The sequence below is a fragment of the Podarcis muralis genome, chromosome 1 (genome assembly GCF_964188315.1).
Source record: "Podarcis muralis chromosome 1, rPodMur119.hap1.1, whole genome shotgun sequence".
NCBI lineage: Eukaryota > Metazoa > Chordata > Lepidosauria > Squamata > Lacertidae > Podarcis > Podarcis muralis.
Window position 1 is genome coordinate 103,213,213 of NC_135655.1, and position 23,972 is coordinate 103,237,184.

The window sequence follows — 23,972 nt, forward strand, 5'->3', positions numbered from 1 at the left end:
CCATTCAATGTAAGGGCAATGGAAAAAAGGGAAAACAATCAAATCCCATTTTGCAAGGGAGTACTTTTCTCATTATTTGCTGTGCATGTGTCACATATAATGGTGGTTCAGACGCACCACCAAATCATGTGATTGAACCTAATGTGATCCATTCATGAGTAGAACAGACTTCCCACTCACTATGTAGGACTTTGCCTTCCTCTCTTTTCACTTGAGCACCTCCAGAATCCCCTCTGGGGAGTCCCTCAATCATCTGGAGCTGATTTGGGGTGTGTGTGTAGGAAGGAGCAGAGGAAGTCATGTTACATGAGTGGAGGTCTTTTCATGCAACATTTGGCACCACCCATAATTTAGATTCCATAAATGACTAACAGAGCAAATTCTCATACATCATAGGTAAAGTGACCCCTGACCATTAGGTCCAGTCGTGGCCAACTCTGGGGTTGCAGTGCTCATCTCGCTTTACTGACCGAGGGAGCCGGCGTACAGTTTCTGGGTCATGTGGCCAGCATGACTAAGCTGCTTCTGGCGAACCAGAGCAACACACGGAAACATTTTATCAAGTCTTCTTAACATTAGGATTTTTAAAAATATTCTGGATTTTTAAAAACCCAACTTACACTATTGAAAGCTAGCTTGATATTTCCAGCATCTAAAGTGGTAGCTCTTTTAGTTGAACTGATGACTGTGACAAAGTCTTCAAAAGTAGTATTCACTTCAACTACAAATCCTTTGTCCTGCAAAACAGCAAATTTTGATGTCACAAACTCATCTTACAACATGACAGTGTGGAATCCCAGCTCAAGGTATCTAAACCCACTCATTTTGGATTGGAAAGACCGGTTTTCTCCCAGCAACTAAAAACACATTTCCCCTCACCTTTAAGATGTCTTTTATTATCTTTTTTTCATCATGGTAGCGTGCTTTCAGATCTTCAACATAAAACTTGAAGAGATCAAGTGCTGTTGAGCCTGAAGAAAGAAACTACATTGGTCAAAACCTCCCGCTAACCCAAGAGTTGCATTTCTTATTACTGCTTTTATCTCTGCTTTTATCTACCAAAAATTCACAAGCATTACCTCCATCTTATTTTCTACAAGCAGGAGAGAATATACTTACCAGGCTGACCAAGCATGTTAGTAAATCGAATATCAGAACTTATGGTTGGATATAACTCCATCCATGATGACATTGAATGCAGCTGGCCATGTTCATGCAGCTCATCCAAAAATATCTGCAAAGGAAACAGTAGAAAATGGGGAATCTCACAATCCTGTCTATTAAAATGGAAATGAGTCAGCCCTGTCATTTTTACTGCCCCATAGAATGCTACAATATAGCATGTGGACATCAAATGGAAAAGCATCTAACATACCCCTAGGACTGCAATACTAATAATGTCTACTCAGAAATTAAGTCTCACTGAATTCAGTGGCACTTACTACCAGCTAAGTGGAGTTAGGACTGCAGTCTAGAGTAGGGGTGGCTAACCTGTGCTCCCTGATGATGCTGGACTACAACTCCCATCATCCCTGACCATGGGCCATACTGTGACAGACATGCCAGGAGATGATGAATCGGAAATAAACTTTCTTCAGGTAAATCAGACTATGGCGAAGCCATAAAATGTTGACCTGCAAGATCTTTTAGTATTTATCTACATTCATTATTTGCACATTACAGAATACCTGTAACACCTAATTGCAGGAAGCTGTTCATTTTGTCACTAACCTGGAAAGATTCTCTGTTTTTACGTTGCCGTCGTCTTTCCCTGAGCAATCCCTTCTGCTTTTCTTCCTCCTCCTCCTTTTCTAAAGCCCTTATGTGCTCTTCGAAACAAATCAATGCATCCTCCTTATCCATATCTAGAAAAGCAGGATACAAACATTTCAGAAAATGAAGGGTAAGGTCCAACTGGTAATTTGCTTGTGTAACAATCTTCTGCTTGCACAAACATGACTTCCCTTCCTCTCCTCCTCCACAGCAGCCCCCTGCCCCGGAAAAAAAAAATCTGCTTCAGTAGGTAGGAGGTGAGGGGGGCTGAGAGGAAGGGAGAATCCTTTTGTGCCTGTTGACACAACTGGATCTTCCCCAATGCTGAGGTAAGCCCTTTTAAAAAAAAAACTGGCTAATGCTTTTGCTTTGTTTCTCATGTAAGTTTTATAAAGTCTCAGAGGAAACCATAGCCGCCTCTTTAGATGTTACATTATCGGGGGGAAAGAAGGAACAGGCATGGGACAAATGTGCTAACCCGACCCCCGCATCATTCTCATCAGCATCCAAGTTCTGGAGGGCAACTGCCTGAAGATTGGAGCCACTTGTGCACAGGGAGCCTCCAGGAGTACAGCAGGCTTCTGACATCAGACAAGTCTCCTTCAACATCCCTGCCTGCCTCAACATTTTTAATGGCAATTTCTCACTACAAGAGCAATCTGTAGCAAGCCTCAGAAACATGCACTCCCTCCCTTCATTTCTGCTATACCAATGACAAGCTTTTGATTTTAAAGTAACAGCAGCTTCCAATGATTTCCAAACCCAAGATACCTAGGTGCTTTGTTTATATTCATATTATCTATCTATATATACATGTATGCGCGCATCCCCCCGAACAAAATATAAACAAAAAATACTGCTAAACCGTATAAAGGAAAATAAACTGATTAGGTCTGAATTGGATCATAGTCTGTGCAGCTGTTGCCATCAGATCATCACTAAGATCAAATTCCGACAATAAAGGAACCAGGGTATTTTGAGTTGTATTTAACTAAATGTTTGTGCTAGTGCATTGGGATAATCCTTCCTCATGCTGTCCCCAAGTCTGCTCCGGGGGGGGGGGGGGGAGCCTGGAGCAGATTTAGGGGGCACAGAGGGGAAGGAGAGGGGGAAAACTTTAGCACTACGTGGAATACAACCCTGTCTCCTTACTCTGAAGTTCCTCGTCTTCTGCAAAGGTAGGATTGTCCATCAGATATTGCTGAGCCTCTGACCAGGTAGTACAGTATGTGACATTAGCCATATTATCCAAGATGTTTTTTAATGCCTCCCAGTTCCTCTTCCTCAACTGCTTGGCCTGTTCCTGAAAAAGTTAAATGATACATTTAATGGCATTTGTTTTGCTAAAATGCTCGGTATCAAACATCACCAACAGATTATTAAGAGGCGGCATTTTGTAGCAAATCCGCCAGTCTGAAGCAACTGCATAACTTCATCACTGAACAAGAAAGAGACATCACACTACTTTTCATTGCCAGGATGCGTGCATAATTCCGGATAGACTAGAAGTCTATCTTCAAGAAATGCCTATGGTGTAACCACCACATCAAGCTTTTGCTCTATTGTGTTCAGGACTAAATTAAGTAGTGCCACATTAAGGAAAAGACATTGTCATTTATAGAAATCTAGATATGATATTTGTTAAAATGTAGAGGAAGACAGATTTATTTATAGAAAAGAGGAAGAGGAGTAAGTGGGTGTGTATGCCCCCCATATGAAGAAATAAATTACCTTTTCTTTCTTTGATAAGAAGAATAGGACATCTTCATAGATTTCAAGTCGATCACGTTCTGATATTGCATTCCAGACTTCCATCTCTCCAAACATTTGTTCAGCTTTTCTGTAGATAGAAATAAGAAGAAAAAAGGCTCTATAAATCACTTTGCTCCCACTCTTTCCCACTAGTCAGCCAACATCCCAATCCTTGCCAAATGTGTGATAACCAAGAGAGTACAAAATGTGTAATCATACGTAACTCATGTTTAATATTACAAAATCATTCCAGCTTGCAAAGCTAAAATAAAAGAACTAATGAGTTAACAATATAGATTTTTTTAAAAAAGTTATATGTGTTGTATTCCATCTTCTGCCATTGCTTTGATGAAAGGTTTTTGTATTTTTAAAACACACAGCAATCCCTTCCTTGCTTCCTTGCTTGCATCCATTCCCAATACATATTTTGCCAACAGTCTCAGTGACAACTTCTCACACACTGCAGTCTTTGTACAAATGCAGAGGCAACCGTGGTTTGTATTTAGACTTTCAAATTGCTGCAGAGTCGGAGTTTCACTCACAACAGAAAAGGGGAGGGAATAGACTTCTGCCAGGTCCTCCTCCTCCATATAAATCTGCACCAGACAGGAGGCACGGGCAGCAGAAGTAGAAATTGGAGAACATCACCTTGCAACAGTGACTTTGCACAAATTGTTATTCCCCATAGCACAGTATTTGAAACAGTATTTTAAAGTGTTGTTTTTTAATTCACATTCCCCTCTTAAGTCTACCCAAGCTCAAGTTTTAAATTTTGAACTGTACAACTAGTATTATGCATTTAGATTTATCTTACTTGTATCTGGTAGTGGATGTCATCTTCTCATGGTTCTCAAGGAAACGCTGAAAAGATTCTTTTGCCTCTTTGTATTTTAATCTTGCTTCTTCTTTTTCTTCTTTCTCTGTCTGGACCTTGTAAGCATTAAATGCTTGCTTCTTCTCACTTAGTTTTGCCAAAGCACTACAAATTAAAGGAAAAAAAGCCATAAACTTATTCATAAATGCAGTATCAACTGATCATTTTACGAAGATTCCTTTTAACAGGGGGACAGTTTCAAAGTATTTAGTACACAATTGCTTCCCCTCAAAACAAAAACAACCCAGTTTCAAAAAAACCGTTCAGAAGAAAAACAAATTAAATTTATTTATTTAAAATATATACATAACTTGTTTTTTACATGTTTCTCAAAGTGGCATACGAAGAAAAACATACAACTTACACAAATTTAAAAAGATTAAAAATATCAGAAAATAGGAGCATCAGAACAGCATTCAAACCATGAGCTCACTTGAGCTGTCAGAACATCTGTTTATACAAACAACTACTTAAAAGCATGTTGATTAAAAAGAAAATAGGAACAGCATACCTGTATCTTGGATCGTTAATTATCATTTTCATAGCTTGCTCCCAAGAGGCGTTGGATGGCACACGCTATGAAGACATGAAGTAAATCATGTAACTCCTCAAATCAGTACTTCTGTTTGTGCAATGGTAGCTTTAGGAATGCTAGCTAAGGTAAGAATGGATGCGTCTAAACTGTGCAGTGGGGCATAGTTGTCAAATGCACTGAATCAGATTATTTGGTGGCAAAAGTGGGTAAATATTCTGCTTGGTATGTTTTTACTATAAAAATAAAAGAATATTTGTACAAAGGACTGTCACATTTTTTTGCTTTTCCCATGAAAATGATAAACTACCATAAAACTAGAAAATGATAAATTTGGTACACAAGACACTTTCTATCTTCATGAGTATTTTTAGCCTTCTCATAATTTACTTACACTTCTAGAAATGGTGCATCAATTAGTTTGTACAGGAAAGCAAACCATAGTTAACAGATTCAGGTAGGTAGCCGTGTTGGTCTGACGCAGTTGAAATATATTAAAAAATTGTCCAGTAGCACCTTAGAGACCAACTAAGTTTGTTCTTGGTACAAGCTTTCTTGTGCATGCACACTTCTTCAGATACACTGAAAACGAAATCACTATATATAAGGATCTGGTGACTTCTGTTTCAGTGTATCTGAAGAAGTGTGCAGGCACAAGAAAGCTTGTACCAAGAACAAACTTAGTTGGTCTCTAAGGTACTACTGGACAATTTTTTTACATAGTTATCAGATTACCGTTAACACACCTATCTGGACTGCTTTGTTTCTTCCTATACCATACAGAGGAAACAAACTACATTCTGATTGAAACATAGCACTAGGCCAGGGTTTGTCATTTGCTTTGCCCCTAGTGCTAGTAAAGAGAAGCAAAGCATGCATGATTGTCTTGTATATGATTTAGCCTTTGTTTATGGCTTATCATGAGTGAATATGGCTAGTGTTGCATTCCTTATTTTCTAGCTTTTTTTGATAGGGTGGTAAGCTAATAAAAACAGGGCTTTGTCCTTTTGATTCTGCAGTGATGTTTCATTAGTAACATTTGGGATGTAATACCACTTAATAAAGCAACATCAGACTCTTCAGAGTGAGAATTTACAAAGAGTTAAGTGGATAGCTGAAGTTTTTTTAACACAACCGTTTTTCCTTCTCTTCATTCTGCCCTCCTTCCCAGGCCAATTCTGCAAATGTGGAACTGTTGTGCCACCAGAATGCTATTCTCACATAAAAAATTCATTTGTCTTTCCTTCTTTGGTCCCACTGCCCCCCGCAAAAGACCTAAACAAATGTAAGAATTTTTCACCAATACTGGAGCATGATGTGAAAGTTTATACCAAGTACATTTTGGCTAGAATATTCTTTCCATGTTTACTTCAGTATGAATGTTATTCCATAAAGTGTCTTTCAAAATCAGCAATTCTCCCAACTCAAGTATATTTGCAATTCTTGAAATTTTAAACAGTAGTTGACTCAATTTAAAAACCTTTTCTTTCAATAGTTCTTTAAATGCTTGCTTAGCTTCTTCTTTTGTATTCCATGTGTAGGTCTTTTTAACTGGCTGGGCATCTTCTTCATCCTTTTTGGCGGCAACACTATGGATTTAAAGAACAGCATGCCGCTTTAGCAAAAACCAGTACTAATTAAATGTAAGAGACACTAAGAGTGGGAACTGTAAACAATAGAGCTAATGTTTCCCCGGAAGTGACAGCATACACAGATGAACCCCAACAGACTTCAGGCATAATGTGGTTCCAGGATACAGCATTATCTGACAGCTCCTAGCCAGTGGGTTAAATCCTTAAAAGATCAAGCAAATCACTGCTCCTGCAACAGGGCTTTCCTGCCTCCTCCTTTCCACTACAAACCATGCAACTCCCTGCCTCTCCCCCCCCACCCCCCAAAAAGAGCTCTTGAGAGTCGATAGACCCTCTAGACCTATGTGGGATGGGGTAGTTCCGATTCCTTCAGAACTAAAAATATATTGGTTCTTCACTGAGAAGGAAGAAGCAATTTCATACCTGACAGTAGTTATCATACCAGTAATTTTAAAGAGCTCTTTGCTCTAATGTGCTAGTTTTCTTGCAAATCAGGTAAAGGCTGAAGGCAATTTAATAAGTCGTTAATAAGACTGTTATGTATGAAATGCCCTTGACTTCTTTCAAAACCCAATCCATGAACCAATTCATACACTTTCTGGCTGTTTACACAGCCTACGTGCTGCATGGTGCATGTACAAATGAGTTTGCAAATGAATACACATGAATACATTTTTGTGTATATATGGGGGTTTTTTGGATTTGAATGAATGTGGACATGAGAGAGAGGCGGGGGGGGGGGGGGGAAATGGGGAGTATGTAGCATAGCCTGGAAGATTAGCTATGAGGGAAGTACAGCCCTTGGGTTGAAATATACCCTTCAACGGCCAAACTACACATTACATTATTCATAGTATTTTAAAAATATACTTAAACATGTTCTAAAACTTTTGTTCCACAGAACTGCCCATATATCTATCCAAAGGAAGAAAATAATGGCTTGGACATGGCACTGTCAAGTCCATTCATGCTTATCTCACCTTGCCAAGCCTTTTCACTTTCCCAGGATGCACATGAAAGCCTTCCACATCTAGTCTTGATCTCCCTCTGCTCACTGGATGTGAAGGGAGATCAAGTCTAGGTGCTTCTGCCTCTTATAAGTGGCAATACGACATACCACTAAGGGATGGAGAAATAAAGATGAATCTACAGGAGAAATCATTCCAAATTTGCTAGGAAAGCTCCCAAGGGGTGGGAGGGTTGACTCTGTATCCACCAATTTCCTCATCTGTCTGCTATGGAGTACAAAACAATTCCTAACCCTTATTTTAACCAAGTCTATTCATGCAAGGCAAGTTATTTCCTTATTTTAACCAAGTCTATTCATGCAAGGAGAGTTATTTCCTTTCGCATTCCCTGCTTTTTTTTTTTTTGCCAAATCCAATTCCCCCACCCCACCCCAAGTACTGTATTGGAAAAAAAATAGAGATTAGTACACACCAACTAGACATAGCATTACTTACTCTGAGGGTTCCTGTTTAGGAGCTTCTTCGACAGAGTTGGTCACAACTTCTGCAGTCTGTTCCTGTACAACAGGAGCAGCTGGCTGTACCTGCTCATCAGCTATAGCAGTGACCCTTTCATTTTCTATAACAGTAGCAACAGTGGAAGGCTCAGTTTCCGGAGCCGATGCAACAGCTGGAGCAGCAGGGATTGCTGGGGCAGCTATAGGAGCTTCAGGAACAATGGCTGCAGCATTTGTAACCCCTGGTGCGACTGCAGATGATGTTGGAACAGATTCCTCTGGTTTACCGCTACATAAACAGCAGACATCATATTTGTGTTAATAACCCTGCCAATCACAGGAACAATGCATTTATCATTGAGAATTATTCCGGGGGAAATCCAATTTCTCTTCAGATTTTGGCAGCCTACAAACTTCTTACTGGATTGTGGTTTATGTCTTTAATTATGTATTTATAATACATACTTTCATTTTAAAAATTCAAGGAACATAGAATCAGCATAAAAATAACATTAAAAACATCATTAAATCTTCTAGAGTGCAATTGGCCAGCCTAAACAACATAGTTTTCAGGAAAAGCATGAATGGAAGGATACTTCCTGCCAGCTCTCTACTGGTAGAGTTCCATAAGGTAGGGTCTGATGTATATGGCTTTCAGATTACTGGTTCCAACTGTCCAATGTAAACTTACACATTATGAAAAAAAACTGCAGACTTCTAGGTTTGCAGAATGCAGTGCTGAAGACTAATAGTTAGCTTAATTTGCCATGCTAATTAAAAAAAGCCAGTTCTGCAATTTCTTTGAAAGAAAAGGCGAAGTGAACAACTATGTCCATATGTTCCCAAATCCCCCTCCTCTATTAGGTAATGTATATGTTTCACTCTTAAACAGTATGTGGACCAAGAACTCACAGAAGTGCAAGCTGGATTTCGAAGGGGCAGAAGAACCAGAGACCAAATTGCAAACATGCCCTGGATTATGGAGAAAGCTAGAGAGTTCCAGAAAAACATCTACTTCTGCTTCATTGACTATGCAAAAGCATCTGACTGTGTCGACCACAGCAAACTATGGCAAGTTCTTAAAGAAATAGGAGTGCCCGATCACCTCATCTTTCTCCTGAGAAATCTCTATGTGGGACAAGAAGCTACAGTTAGAACTGGATATGGAACAACTGATTGGTTCGAAATTGGGAAAGGAGTACAACAAGGCTGTATTTTGTCTTCCTGCTTATTTAATTTATATGCAGAATACATCATGCGAAAGGCTGGGCTGGATGAATCCCAAGCTGGAATTAAGATTGCCAGACTAAATATCAACAACCTCAGATATGCAGATGACACAACCTTGATGGCAGAAAGTGAGGAGGAATTGAAGAACCTTTTAATGAGGGTGAAAGAGGAGAGTGCAAAATATGGTCTGAAGATCAACATCAAAAAAACTAAGATCATGACCACTGGGCCCATCACCTCCTGGCAAATAGAAGGGGAAGAAATGGAGGCAGTGACAGATTTTACTTTCTTGGGCTCCATGATCACTGCAGATAGTGACATCAGTCACGAAATTTAAAGATGCCTGCTTCTTGGGAGAAAAGCAATGACAAACCTAGACAGCATCTTAAAAAGCAGAGATATCACCTTGCTGACAAAGGTCCGTATAGTTAAAGCTATGGTTTCCCCAGTAGTGATGTATGGAAATGAGAACTGGACCATAAAGAAGGTTGACTGCCGAAGAATTGATGCTTTTGAATTCTGGCGCTGGAGAAGACTCTTGAGAGTCCCATGGACTGCAAGAAGATCAAACCTATCCATTCTGAAGGAAATCAGCCCTACGTGCTCACTGGAAGGACAGATCTTGAAGATGAGGCTCCAATACTTTGGCCACCTCATGAGAAGAGAAGACTCCCTGGAAAAGACCCTGATGCTGGGAACAATTGAGGGCACAAGGAGAAGGGGACGACAGAGGACGAGATGGTTGGACAGTGTTCTTGAAGCTACCAACATGAGTTTGACCAAACTGAGGGAGGCAGTGGAGGACAGGAGTGCCTGGGCTGCTCTGGTCCATGGGTTCAAGAAGAGTCGGACATGACTTAACGACTAAATAACAACAATATGTTTCACTACTAAGAAATACTCAGGAGATTCTGAAATAAAATGTCTGTTTAAGGCAACAACAACAACCACCCAATGCAATAATGCATGTGGAGGCAGCAGAGCAGAGGAAGGTGAAGTTTAGTGTGCAAGTGGAAGTCTGTTCTACCCAAACAGCTAGTGTAAATATAGTTGTATTGATACCATCCTTCTTTTAAAAGTCCCAGCTCATGGGATTTTTCTTGAGTAAAATATTTTCAAACATACCTGTTTTCTTCAGCTTTAATCATTGCTGCACAAAAGAAAAAAGTTGTTGTCAGATATATTTATAAGTTGAACAAAACTGCATATTAGAAGATAAAGTATGTTAAGACAAGTACTAAACTGATCCAAATGCAATTAATTGTTTCAAAATATTGAGCTGCAAAGTAAGACTGTGGCCTCTGCGTGGAACTTGGGAATAGAGGCAACAATTCTCTCACTTAAAAAACAAACAAACACTACCTTTTTAATAAAGGACATAAGGTAATTGGTGGAGTTAATGGTTTGGATGCAAAACATCCTGACAGCCCAGAAAAAAAGAGTCTCGGTACCAGGATCAGGAAGACCTTTGCCTGAGACATCTGAGTACTGGTATAAATCAGAACAAAAATTACTGAAGGAAGCTACTACTATGACAGCTGCTCTTTCAAGTGATTCCACAATAGCCATTGTGTTCAATTATGTTATTTTCATCTTTGTCCATGACAGCTTAGCCAACATATTCTCCCTTTTCCTCCCCCAATAAAGACATTTATTATAGCTCCAGTTAGGGACAGTTTCATTATGTAACAGCATCCAATCCTGACTTCAATGACCAGAGTTATCACTGCTACCCAGAGAATATGGTGTATGCCAGGATTGCTAACCTTTGGCTCCCCAGAAGTTGCGGCATGACAACATCCACCATCATTTTGGCCATGATGGTTGTGGTTGATGGAAGCTGAACAACATCAGGAAGGCCACAGCTTAGCCAAGCCCTGGATTATACCCAATAGGTGCTAGCTATAAATCAAGACAGAAAAAAAGGTCCCGCAAAATTTACCTTCAAGATCTTCAAGTTCCTTGGGTTTTGCCCAGCGTGACTCTTTTGTTTGGGAATTGTAGTAGTAAGGCTTTCCAGAATCAGACTTATATTCCTTCCACGGACATTTTGACAACATTTGCTAGAGAACAGAATGTTTCGAAAGAAAACGTTTTAAAAATCATTCCGTAATATGACACGCCATATATTAAAAATGCCTATAAAATCAAAGGAGAGGCATGCAAAGCCATATCAAAAGAAACAAAGGACAAAATATAAAGGGCTGCACGTGAAATACCATGCCTGTAATGGAGCTTTTGGGGCACCCTCTTCCCACTGCAGCCCCTCAAAAAGCTAATCCTGAAGTTTAGGGAACTCTCCAGAGTAGGATTCAATGTGGCACGAATGACTGCAGCTGGAAAGGAAAACTGGCACACACTCCAGTGATGAAAGGCATTTTATACTCACTGAAAACATGGTCAATTAAATAGGCACTCTTCTCAATTTGTTTATTTTACCTCTGCAGGTGTTTTGAGATCATCCGGTTTCTCCCAGGTAGACTGCTTTGTTTCAGTATTATAGTAATATGTTCTTCCATCTGGTGACTTATGCTCTGACCACATAGATTTCTATGAAAAACAAAGCTTCGTATCAATAAATTCTGCAACATGTCTAGGAAGTGCAAGACAAAGTGCCACAAAAATGTCTACAGGGGTAAATTGATACCTGTTTCGAAGGTTCCTCGTTAGCAGAGCTGTTGGCCGGGGTGACTTGCTGCACTGAACAAACTACTGGAGGTGTAGGCTAAATATTAAAGAGGAAAGCACACTTCTGAAGAAAATATAGCAGCTTACTTTTTCTTTAAAACAATGTAAGATTGCAAACAGAAGAATACAGCCATAAGTACAGCATACCCTCAATCTGTAAAACGGTCCCATTCAGATGCAATGCTAAGCCATGCATGCTTCATTAATGCTGGGCTTCACTACTAGGAGTGGCATTAGCGTTCCCAACCAGTGTCAGAGGACTCACGCCAGAATAACTGCAAAGGTGAAGTCCAGGCAAAACTCATCTGCACCTGAAATCTGTAGTCAGGAGAAGCAGACGTCTTCTCCAAACCAGGGATCTTCTGGGAAGTGATAGCTACCAACTCTACAAAGACCACCACTATCTAGCACTCCTGTTCCTCAGTCTGCAGACCTAGCTGCCCTCTCCAAGTCTCCTGCTCACAAGATGCCATTACATCTCCAGGAGCAGTCTGTGATAAGAACATACAAAGAGACTGCTTGATCAGGTCAATGGGAAGCTTAGAATGCTGCAGGTATGGTGGCATCCAGTGACAGCACTGGATCTAGGACCACCTATACACCCTTCCGCTCCTTCCAGAGGAGTTCACCTCCTCCAGAACACACCATCTCCCCACTTTCCAGACTCATAAGCTCTGAGCACATAGCACCTGTCTTTTCAGAATTCAGCTTTAATTTACTAGTCCATAGCCATTACCGCCTCCAAGCACCAGTCTAGCCCTTCAACCTCCTCTCTCAATTCAGAGGAAACACAGAGACAGAGCTCCCAGCAGTTCCAGAAAGATGCTAAAAACCTCCCCCGCCATGCCCAGTAGTAGTTCAAAAGCATCTGTTTCTGTTCTCAGCAAGTTGTCTCACGAACATATTAAGAGTTCTTTAAGAGCACATTACAGATACAGGTGAACTGATTGTCATTGTGTACTTGGACTTTCAAAAAGGTTTCAACAAGGTACCTCACCAAAGCTTCCTGAATAAGCTTAGATGTCATGGATTTAGAAGAGATCTCTTCTTGTGGATCACATATTGTTTAGTAGCAGGAAGCAGAAAGAAGGAATAAATGGGCAGTTCCATGAATGGAAGGAGTCCCCTATGGGCTGATTTTGGGAGCTGTGCTTTCAAAACTAGTTTATTAGCATCTAGAGTAAATGATGAGTAGTGAGGTGGCCAAGTTGCTAAATTGCTGATGACATTAAATTGTTCAGGGTCATTAAAAAAGAGAAGTTGTGAGGAGCTCCAAAAGGACCTCTCCAAAGAAAGTGAACTTTTGGGAGCAAATAAAATATATTTCATTCATGTACGTGTTTCAGATGAGCTGACATAAAAGTCAATGCATATTGGCCCAGAACAATATGACTGATTGTGGATAAAGCCTGAAATACACTATGATTTGGAATCATGTTGTTGTATTTTATGCACATACACTCTTGTTATGCATACATGTGGATGTTTGGAAGGTATGTAATTGTAATTATTGTTGTTACCCGCCCTGAGCCCGGCTTCGGCTGGGGAGGGCGGGATATAAATAAAATTTATTATTATTATTATTATTAACCCAGGCATCCAACGCACAGGGCAAGGTGCAATCTCACCTTAGCATGGAAGGGAGAAAAATCATGGAAACTGGACAAAGTTTAATACATGAAATTATTAAATTGCCCAAGCAACAAAAGTTCCTTGCTTACCTGAGTTCCTGGGGGGGCTAAACCTATGAAATATAAAATGATAAACCACATTTCAGACAGCACAACCAGAACAATCCACACCTCCACATTTGGTTTTAATGTGACTCAAAAGACTTTCAGACCACATGAAAACATATGTGTTAAATTTTACAAGTGACTTACAATTAACTATTTCAAGCAGACTGTATTATGAATTTACATTCTGGCAATGAGCAGATAGTAGATGCAGCCAGTCACTTCTTGTTATAAAAGCTTTCCACCTGAAGCTCACTGAATATTTCAAGAATCTCTGAGTTACTTCTGCCTATTCACTTTGAGCTTCAAACGAATAATTTTCTCAGAACAAGAAGGTCAGAATCTGACATGAATGCTCAAAATCTAATGATCCACAATGTTGACAACGATGAAGATCTAACTGTCATGTTCACAGTTTTATGCAAGAGTCACTATATTCAACTCCAGCACGTTCAAGAGACAATGCTGACATGCTAAAACTGGGACCTGTAACAAAACATTGTAACATGCAATGCTCCTGTTCAGTGCTCCAGTCATAGACAGCCATGTCTCCCTACACGATATTCCCATTTGAATTCCCATTTTCCATTCCTTCCCCATCAATCAGTCAGCATTACATGGCCTGTGGGTGAGCTCAGAGCTTATGTTTTTGGGGTTCCCCCGCCAAAAGAGTTATTTTCTAACTTTTTTGTGCTTCTGTAAACTTCAGGGTTCCCAAGCCTAGTGAAATTTCCCTCTTGTGCATGTAAATGTTTTAGGTATGCAAGGATGCCACACTCACTCTCTGGAAATAGAGGGAAAGATGCTGGTGAAATTCTCCATTGGTAAATGAACAAACTCTTTCAATTTCAATTCATAAATAAGTAAGTGTGAGGTGCATCATACTTCTATCCCAGATAAATCCTTCCGCAAAAAAATCCTACCTCCTTGTCAACAGAGTGGGAAGCACCTCAATGTTTTAGTTCATTGAGAATTAGTAAATTAGGAAGAAAGGATATTTTCAAATTCTCCTTACATACAGGCATTTGCGCATGTTTGGCATGTGCACCATTTTCAGCACCACAAAGGGGCAGAATGGGGGTGGAACAGGCTCACTTACAGCCTGCTGACACATGTGGTGCCTCAGAATGGAACCCCCACATAAAAGAGGAGTTGCCTGTAACTGAATAAACTCTTAATTTTAACCCACATTATTATTAACAAACTTCTTTTTAGTTTTGAACCTTTTCTGGTTAAATTGTTAAATAAATAGTGAATTCTTTTTACATACCAATTTGAGAATCCATACTGTTTACTCCTGGCTGTAGGAAAAAAAAAGTTAAAACTTACACGATGTATTACATGCTAACTTAAGCAAATTCAACTATAGGAGCTTGGTAGCAGTTACTGTTTTATAGACAGAAATCACTCTTGGAACGTAAAATATTAACAAGACAGCATCTCCCTCTCTCACACACTCTCGTCCCACTGAGGACTTAAACCCAGTACTACATTATGACATTGCCCTGTAATGCCTACCCCCTGATAAACAACCACCAATCTTATTTTGCCACCACAACCAGTGAGTAACATATCACAGCTTTGCAAAATGAAGTAATGGTAGTGAAGAACAAGGGATGATGAAGCTTTTCCATTTTAAAGAAGTTAGGATCCTATGTGCAACTTTAAGAATCCACCCCAGCCTTTTTCCTCTGCCTGCCTGTATTTCTTTCTGCCTCCCCCTCCCAACTTCGGTAGGTCACTCACACGTGGAGAAGTGAAGAGAGGTAGTGGAGCAATGGAGGTGTCCCTGCAAGCCCTCTCCCACTTGTCAGCCAGTAGGAAAGCCCCCTTGCCAGCCAACAGCCAATGAGAAAATACAGAGACTGAGGAAGGCACTACAAACAAGGTAATACTGGGAATTTGATAAGGTAGTTTTTGCTTTGAAACCTAACCCCTGCTTAAGAAGCAACCCTGCTATGCAGGTAGTGACCATTTTAGGCACGTCTAATTGACACAAGATTGCCGATGCGTGTGTGTGGTGGGGTGTAACGGAGCGCACTTATCCGTGCTCCACCAATGTGTGCAAGGGCTGGGAACGGACCCTCTGCACAAAATGGTTGCTGCCTATATATAAAACTACACATCACACTACCAAAGCAGCCCTACTAGTCATGTTTTTGATAGTGCTTCCAATATGATTTTCAAATGTCTAGATAAGAGAGCTCTGCTACAACATGCCTCATTCTACTGAATGCTAAAAAGGAGCTATGAGAAAGATGGAGCTGACACTAATCATGGCTAGATAAGGCAATTTGTTAACAGGCGCTTGGTGAACCATATTATTGTTCTGCCAACCGCTAAACTTGGAAAATCTTCAAAGAACTGTTTCAAAAGATTGAACCAATTAATCTTGAAATTGAAATCCTATGAATTGCTCTCTGTTATTCCAATTAATTACTGTGAAGGTGATGCAACAGTATAGCAACACTATGTTAGTCAAGTGAGAGGTGATGAATTTTTTTTAATGATAATTTGACCTAACCAGAAAAAGACCTAGATTTATACTATAAATATGCCATAGCTAAACAAATTTCCCGAGGGAGCCTTGTCCTTAAATGTTCAGCAGCACAATCGGGTGACAAGGCTCATGACATCATCAGGCCTTTCACATCACCTCACATTATTTCAAGAATCCTTCAATACAGGACTATCTGCTCGGGTAAGTTGTTACATAATAAAATTTGATTTATTTTGTTTTTTTAACAGGGGGGAAGGGGCTGGGGGGGTGTAAGAGAATGGAGAAGTCATTTTGTGCGCCACTTTTGTTTTGCCACTTATCTGTTAGCATTTGCTGCTTTAAGCATAGCTCTGATGCTGTAAAAATATTCCCCGTGTCCCTGAAGCTGCTATTCAGGTGTTTTAGGAAGCTTTACTTATTCTGAATGCATGAAACTGAATTATGAAGACATAACATAATAGTTTAGCACTAGACAAGCCTCTCATCTTCTCCACCTCTGGTACAGTTTCAAGACTATGGCAGAATCCAGTACCTTTTAAAATTAACCACAGTTTGTTGTTACATTTGATAAGAAAAACTGTAGTTTATTTACTGTTTACTGTTTTACCATTGAGGAGTGAGCTATTGTAAGCAATGCGCACAATAGGTTACTTAGAATGTACTTCCCGAACACAACAAATAAACACTGGAGCAGGGAAGGGGAGGCAGAGACCCTTGAGGCTGTTGTACTGCCAACAGCCCTAAGCAGCATGGCTATTTGTCAGTGATGATGGGATTTGAACTCTACCCATCCCTGCACTAGAATAACAAAGTATAGCTTAGTGAGAAGGGAGAGTCTGTGGCAGAGAGAAGTCCAGAATCAGGAGGAGAGGAGGGAGGCCAAGAGGCAGAGATGAGTCAGGCTGTTGAAGAAGCCAGGGTGTCTCCCTGTTCTGCTATTACAGGTTCTCCTCCCCTGGGTATCCCAGGGCCAGAAGACATATGAAGAGAGAGCAGTAGCGACAGGCATGTCAGCATAGTCTCAGAATGCTTGGGAAGGACCTGGGAGAGATGATTTAGGCAGCTGTGGGAAGGCAGGGACCTTCAGCCTTTACAACTGCCTCACAGGGACAAGATCTACTGAGAAGAGTTGCTGTGCTCATCAGGCCTGGCGCTCCTAAACAGACATTTCTGCTAATAAAGAGTTAACTTCACTTTGGGTGCTTTATTCCCGACAACTGCTCCTGACATTAAGTAGGAAATAAATCACACACTCCTGTACCTTATAATAAGAATAAGGCATTAACATACCCCCCCCATAACAACATAGCTGGAAAATTATTCAAACAGGGGGGGGAATTTGCACTGTATGTTAGGTTAAAAATAAAATACAGATAGTCAATGGTTTAAAATCACAAAATATAGATTTAATAATTACCGGTCCTGTAGGCTGCATGGGAGCATGAGACATATGGGGTGCCATCATCCCAGGCATCACTGATTGCATCATTCCAGGCATCTACAATAAAAGTATCATTATAGTACGTGTTTACAAGTTAATACAAATTGCTACCTATGTAACTTTTTACGCTAATAGAAATAGTGTTTAATCCTGCTCAAACATAAATAAGCTGGGGCATAACAAAGAAATATAACTATGTAAAGTGCTTTATACACCTAACAAAATATTTATCCAATAGCTTAATGGTTTTCTGGGTACAGAATTTTAAGGTCTTACGTGATCAGAGGAATTTCTGTGGGCATGGGATTATTAGTTAGAGGGCCAACAAATAAGGGCAAGATTTTTCAGCTACTGATAGTGGTCTGTCAAATGGGTACCCAAAGCAAAAGATAAAGGAAGTGAAGTTTCAGGGTGGAGGGGAAAGTAGAAAAGTTCTCTCAAGAATACAGGGCTCCCAAAACTCAGTGTTTTAATATTAAATAACCCAAAATATTAGCACTATTAATGAAACACTGCAGGAATGGGGCCCAAATCAATTAAGCATCTAATTCCAGTTCCCAAACCCAATCCATGTGACTTATGTAAACTCTAATAATCTTGAGGGCTCATTTACCTCATCTATGAACAGAGGATAATACCTGAAGAACTTGTCTCACAGGGCTGGAGTAAGAGTTATGCTTGCAAAGATGTTCCAAGATGAAGAGTACTATAAAGTTTAAGAATTATGACTGCAGGGTTCAAAAACATGAACTGTTAAAAAAAGCTGAGAAAAGCATGCAACAGGGATGCAAACTACCGTAGCTGCTTAAAACCACATCACTGCCCTTGTTCCTGAAAGCATCATAAATATGCTGAAGGGGACTATTCTTCACATTGGGACGTTGCAAAGCAACGGTTATGTGGGGGTCTAGCAAAAGCCATTCAAGGCAGAGACCCAATGCAGTTACTATGAAGAATTAATCTGTTTGTGTATGCACATGATATTTTAACTAGAAATGAATTTTGTAGGAAAGCTAGAAGTTTTATTTCCGATTTTTTTCATCGGTCCTTATTGGGGGACTGCAACAAGTGGATGACAACAAGAGCAGTGGCCTTTACATATGCGTGTAATGTATTCAACTGGCCATATTCAGCCAATTTGATTGGCAAGCCCCACAAAAAGTTCTTGGGAAATCACCCCCCACTATAAAGTGACAGTCCCTGGAGGATTGGCCAAGTGACCCCATTCCCATGTATCTTCAGGGAGCATCAGGTTACTGCTCCCTCTTACCTTCCATCTTGTGTGGAGGGAGAGGTATTTGGTAGGGCTACTGCTCCACCCTCAATCCACAAGGTTTTCTTGGAAGCGTGAGGAAGAGAAGAAAGAATGGGAGTGGCCCTCCCATTCCCCACCATCCTGTAGAAGCAGGAGAAGAAAGGAGTCTTGCCCCACTGCTGCTTCCAAATAATTGTGTTCCATGCTAGAGATGCTCCCTAAAAGCTTCTATCCAAGTAGCTTTTGAAACAAAGGATTTCTTAATTCAGAGATGCCAGATTAATAGCCTCCAGGACACAAGCTGTATGCTTCCCACATTAACAGAACTTGATAAATCCAGTGAGCCACAAAAACTCAATGTTTATCCAATATATGATGGGCCACAATACATGGTTATAAAGCCTGTTAACTGTGTGTTTAACAGCCCTGCTTTAACTACTTTGAGGCAACCTTAATTTTATGGGTTATGCACACAATTTTCAAGTTCAGGGTCACTATAAACCAAGGACAGAAGAAAGTGAATTCTATCATCAGTAGGAACAAGCTGTTATTTAAATTAAGGGAAAAGGTCTAATGGAATATGACAAAATACTGTGGGTACATTCCCAGTGGAACTATGGATATCTGCCCCCAAAAGCAACAAGGAGAGAGGTTCTAAACAAACAGATAAAACAGAGGGAGTCTAAATAGATGGATAGCCACACTCTTAAGATACAAAACTCCTATATTCTGGATACCAAACCACATTCTGACCTACTAATAATTTACCTCTAAAATACACACCGGAAGATAGAAATTTTACTGACACTATTAATCAAGGGAAAGTTGACCAGCAAAGCTTCACTGGAGAATGCAAAGTTTTTGTAGTAAAAATCACCGTTGAAACTGAGCAATTACAGAAAATAACACTCACTGCCCAAATTACTTTGCATGTCTTTCCTTCTCCTCTTTAGTTCTTGTCTACGCTACCCTACAAGCATCTGAACTAAAAAGCTGTCACACTGTTCATAATCTGGAAGCATGCCACCCACAAATCTGATCTATGAACTGCGTGCTAGGACAGGGTTCCCTTTATTCGCCTTCAACTAGGACATCAGGGAAGAAATATTTGGAAGCTGCTGGCTTTACTGAAAAGGCATCTGACACTAACAGCCGGGGGGGGGGGCGCACCCCAATCCTAAGCAGAGTAAAGTCTTCTTTAACTATCGTCAGAAGTGGGATTTCTCCCAATGATGGAGAAGCAGAGAAGCAAATGCTAGACAGAGTTTATTATTTCTGATTCTTCTAGATAACCATGGAAGAGACAAATGAAATGCTACAACCTCTACAATTGAGAGAACAGGGAAAGTAAAGCGCTGAGAGAACTGGCCATACCTCTCACGGATTCTCAAGGAGAACACAGGATATATGCTCTTCACTCTGATCATATAAGGGCTAAACCCCTTCACTTCACAGCACAAAGGCCTCATAACTATAAATATTCAGGAACTCCTATAAAAGCCATTACAATGGTAGGGTTCTGTCTTCTTTTTGACCTACTGGTTACATGAATTAAAATATGTCTCAACTGAGAAGAAGTGATTTGTCTACTTGCAAGACAACTTTCAATTCAATGAAGTCAATAATGTGTTTTTTCCAAAAAGAAAAGAAAAGGTAGTTTAAAAACTGTAGTGATGTGAAGCTCAGAGTAATCAACACCTACTGAGTTACGGAAAACCCTAAAATGGATTAAAATTCATGCTTCAAAATGCACTTTTTAAGACGCTATTAACAAAACCAACAAAAACCAACTTACCTGTCCCATTTGTGGCCCTCCCATAGGGGGCATCATTTGAGGCATCATTCCATGAGAGACTGGAGGCATATTGGGTGGCCTTTGGCCCATAGGATGCATTCCCATGGGAGGGTAGTGAGGCATACCCGGATGTCCCATCTGAAAAAAACAATATTCGTGACAGATCAAGATTCCAAGATAATAAACACAATGGAAATAACCTCTCTGGGTTCCAAGTCAGGTCATTGAGGTATTGTTGTCTGCTATAATAAAGTTATGGCCTCACATGTTGTTTGCTTCCATGAAATTCTCGGATTCATCAATATATTTCTTCTTAAGTTTTCTAACGTGAAAGTAGATTACTCTCAAACTATAATATTCCAATCCACTGGTTTTTAATGCTTTCCAGAGTTTCCACAAAAGCAAACCCCAAACTTTTGATTCTTTGCAGCATTACCCTATAGAGTAACTTAGAACATTGAGTTATAGAGCTATATAGTTATAGAGCTATAGAGTATAGCTTAGAACATTGTGTGAGATTTAAAAATGCTCTTTCATGAACAGGACTTCCCCAATTTATGAAAAAGGTTTGTATTTAATATGGACTCCAACAAATGAAACTGGGCGTAGATGCCCTGATCCAATCAGGAAAAACTACCACCTCTCCCCGCTATCATTCACAGAAGTCTTTATTGTATAAAAATCTCTTTCATTAACAGTAGGATTCCCGTGGATCCAACCAAGTATCCTCCCTATCTGCTAGGCTTTTATGAATTTTAATTTCTTTATAATGTTAAAATATTGTAGAAAGCTTAAAACATTGACTCAGCCTCGATAAAAACAGAAATAGCAATCTGATTACCAAGAATGTCCTGAAATTTTTATCACATTTAGAGATGTTACTGAAGAACAGCCTTAAGCTCCAATCCTCACTGTATTAATATAAAGGCCAACTGAAGGATATGCCACCTGCACTTAAGTAGTGCATGGCAAGTCATGATGGATACTCAATGTCTCCTGCATCCAACCACAATTGGATGGGGGCTGCATGTTTGATAGAATTGCAGTTTTTAACTTCCTAAAGGAACTCAAGCAGTATTGTTTAAAAAACTAAACAGAATTAAATACAACTACTAAAAACAGCATATTATTGGATTACTTCCCACATTATGTGTCTAACATGTATACACCTATTTGCCATTCAGGCCATTACCCTGTAATGGGCAAAAAAGAACAACATAAAATATGAAACTATCCTGACAATCATGAGCATATTATTTTCAACTTACTGTATTGGGAAGTGAGCACTACCAATTACCTAAATTTATGAAACCTCCGTGGGACGCGGGTGGCGCTGTGGGTTAAACCACAGAGCCTAGGACCTGCCGATCGAAAGGTCGGCGGTTCGAATCCCCGCGGCGGGGTGAGCTCCCGTCGCTCGGTCCCAGCTCCTGCCAACCTAGCAGTTCGAAAGCACCCCAAAAAGTGCAAGTAGATAAATAGGGACCGCTCTCCAGCGGGAAGGTAAACGGCGTTTCCGTGTGCTGCGCTGGTTCGCCAGCTGTGGCTTAGTCACGCTGGCCACGTGACCCGGAAGCTGTCTGCGGACAAGCACCGGCTCCCGGCCTCTTGAGCGAGATGAGCGCGCAACCCTAGTGTTGGTCACGACTGGACCTGATGGTCAGGGGTACCTTTACCTTACCTTTATGATACCTCCACATACAAGAGGTTCCCTGCTACAGAACTTTATCTTCCAACTCCTGGAGCAGTGGGCTATAATGGAGGGGAAGATGAGGCATAGGAGGGGACAAATCTTGCCAGCATGCCCCCACTCCCCTCTCATGATTGTCTTCAGACACTAAACTGAATACCTGATTGGGCCTTGCTCAACCATTCTTCATATGTACAGACTTGCAACTAAAAATTGTGTTAAAAACAGCCATTTTCTACCTTAGAGGCCCAACGCCAAATTTACGTATTACCGTCACCAAACAAAAAGTTACCATTTTCTCTCATTTTATGAGCACACATTGCATCCAGCTACTTGAAAAGCACAAGGTTAATCAAAGTATGAATCTACTTAATACATAACTTGATAAGCAGCTTGCTGGTAACGAAGTAGCCCAAAACTTGAACAAAAGGACTTCGGACATGATGTGCTTAAGAGATCAAGATAGGACAAGACGTCTGTGCAGAAAAAGCTCCATTATTAGAAACCGATTATGTTAGAAGCATGAAGTACACTCTTTTTTTCTTTTTTTTTTTGGGATGTGTGTAGGGCGTGGGAAACAGAGAAGGGCGATTATGCCGGACTGCAAGTTGCCCCGGACCTCTTATAACAACTACCCATCTCCATATTCCACTCAGGTTAGACCAGAACCGTACCCTATTCTTCGACTTCAGAGTTTGAGGATCACGCTGAAAGCGCTCAGAATGAACGCGCGACGGGTAACTCCACGCGGGAGTTACCGTAGCGGGAAAAACAAGTCACAACCATTCCACTCACCATGAGGGGCTCTCGGCCCATACCGCCACCGCCGCCTCCTCCACCGCCGCCGCCGCCACCTGGTCGCATCGAAGGATTGAGGAGGCTCCCCCCGCCGCCGCCGCCACCACCTCCGCACCTGCCCAGCAGCCTCCCCCGGAGCGGCTGGCGGGAAGACGGGCCGAAGGGCAGGAGGGGTTCGGGCTCCCCTCGAGGCGGGAGGAGGGGAGCCAAGAGGCTGACGGGCTTCCCGGCCGGCCAATCCGGGCGGCCTCCCATGCGGCTGCTCTTGGGCGACTGCTCCGGGCCGGGGGCCCCCACGGGCCGCACTCCCTCGCCGGGGTTGAGCTGCATGAGGGGAGGCGGCTTGGGCAGGGAGAAAGGGAGCGGCTGAGGGGAGGCCGCGGCGGCCGCCGAGTCCCCGCCTGACATCGCCTCCCCTGGACCGGGCCCGGCTCCGGCGAGCCTGCCCTCCCGGCTGCGGGGTGTCTAAGCGGAACCGTTAGAGGAGGAGCGAACGGGAAGAGGAAGGAGGGGCGGGCGGGGGCCGGCGGCGGCCGCCCTGCGGGGCAATGGGAGAAAAGGGGTTCCGTCGAAAGTCAGGCTCACCGACACGTAAGGAGGAGCGCCCTGCGCGCGCGGCTGGGCCGGAACAAAAAACTCACTCCAGGCCGGGTTGTGGGGAGAATTGAGGGCCGCCGCTCTTCCTCCCCTCAGCGGGAGGCAAAAAGAAAAAGCGGGGGGCGAAGGGGGAAAGGAAAAAAAAAGCGCGCGTGGGGTCAGGGCTTATCCAACGGAAGGGCCTGAGGAGGATGGAAACTACAGAGTGGGAGCAGAGGGGGGACGTGCGCGCAAAGGACACTGGGAAAATGGGC

The 23,972-nt window shown here is 41.5% G+C and overlaps 1 protein-coding gene across 3 annotated transcripts in view; it reads right to left on the minus strand.

Annotated features, from left to right (window-relative positions):
- PRPF40A (pre-mRNA processing factor 40A) overlaps positions 1 to 23,919 on the minus strand; it is a 67,940-nt gene extending 44,021 nt beyond the window's left edge. For all 3 annotated transcript variants that reach the window (XR_013394681.1, XM_077936294.1, XM_028746020.2), the window contains exons 1-19: positions 23,119 to 23,919; positions 20,634 to 20,771; positions 17,560 to 17,640; positions 14,913 to 14,943; positions 13,628 to 13,650; positions 11,866 to 11,943; positions 11,658 to 11,768; positions 11,161 to 11,281; positions 10,344 to 10,368; positions 7,987 to 8,277; positions 6,412 to 6,520; positions 4,911 to 4,975; positions 4,340 to 4,504; positions 3,505 to 3,613; positions 2,926 to 3,076; positions 1,732 to 1,865; positions 1,120 to 1,234; positions 880 to 971; positions 621 to 737 (exon numbers count right to left, since the gene is read on the minus strand). Coding sequence is in view for 2 of the 3 variants with exons in the window: in XM_077936294.1 (XP_077792420.1) it covers positions 621 to 737; positions 880 to 971; positions 1,120 to 1,234; positions 1,732 to 1,865; positions 2,926 to 3,076; positions 3,505 to 3,613; positions 4,340 to 4,504; positions 4,911 to 4,975; positions 6,412 to 6,520; positions 7,987 to 8,277; positions 10,344 to 10,368; positions 11,161 to 11,281; positions 11,658 to 11,768; positions 11,866 to 11,943; positions 13,628 to 13,650; positions 14,913 to 14,943; positions 17,560 to 17,640; positions 20,634 to 20,771; positions 23,119 to 23,529 (2,367 nt within the window). In the remaining variant the exon portion in view is untranslated. The remainder of the gene's footprint in view (positions 1 to 620; positions 738 to 879; positions 972 to 1,119; positions 1,235 to 1,731; positions 1,866 to 2,925; positions 3,077 to 3,504; positions 3,614 to 4,339; positions 4,505 to 4,910; positions 4,976 to 6,411; positions 6,521 to 7,986; positions 8,278 to 10,343; positions 10,369 to 11,160; positions 11,282 to 11,657; positions 11,769 to 11,865; positions 11,944 to 13,627; positions 13,651 to 14,912; positions 14,944 to 17,559; positions 17,641 to 20,633; positions 20,772 to 23,118) is intronic.
- Between the last annotated feature and the right edge of the window lie 53 nt (positions 23,920 to 23,972).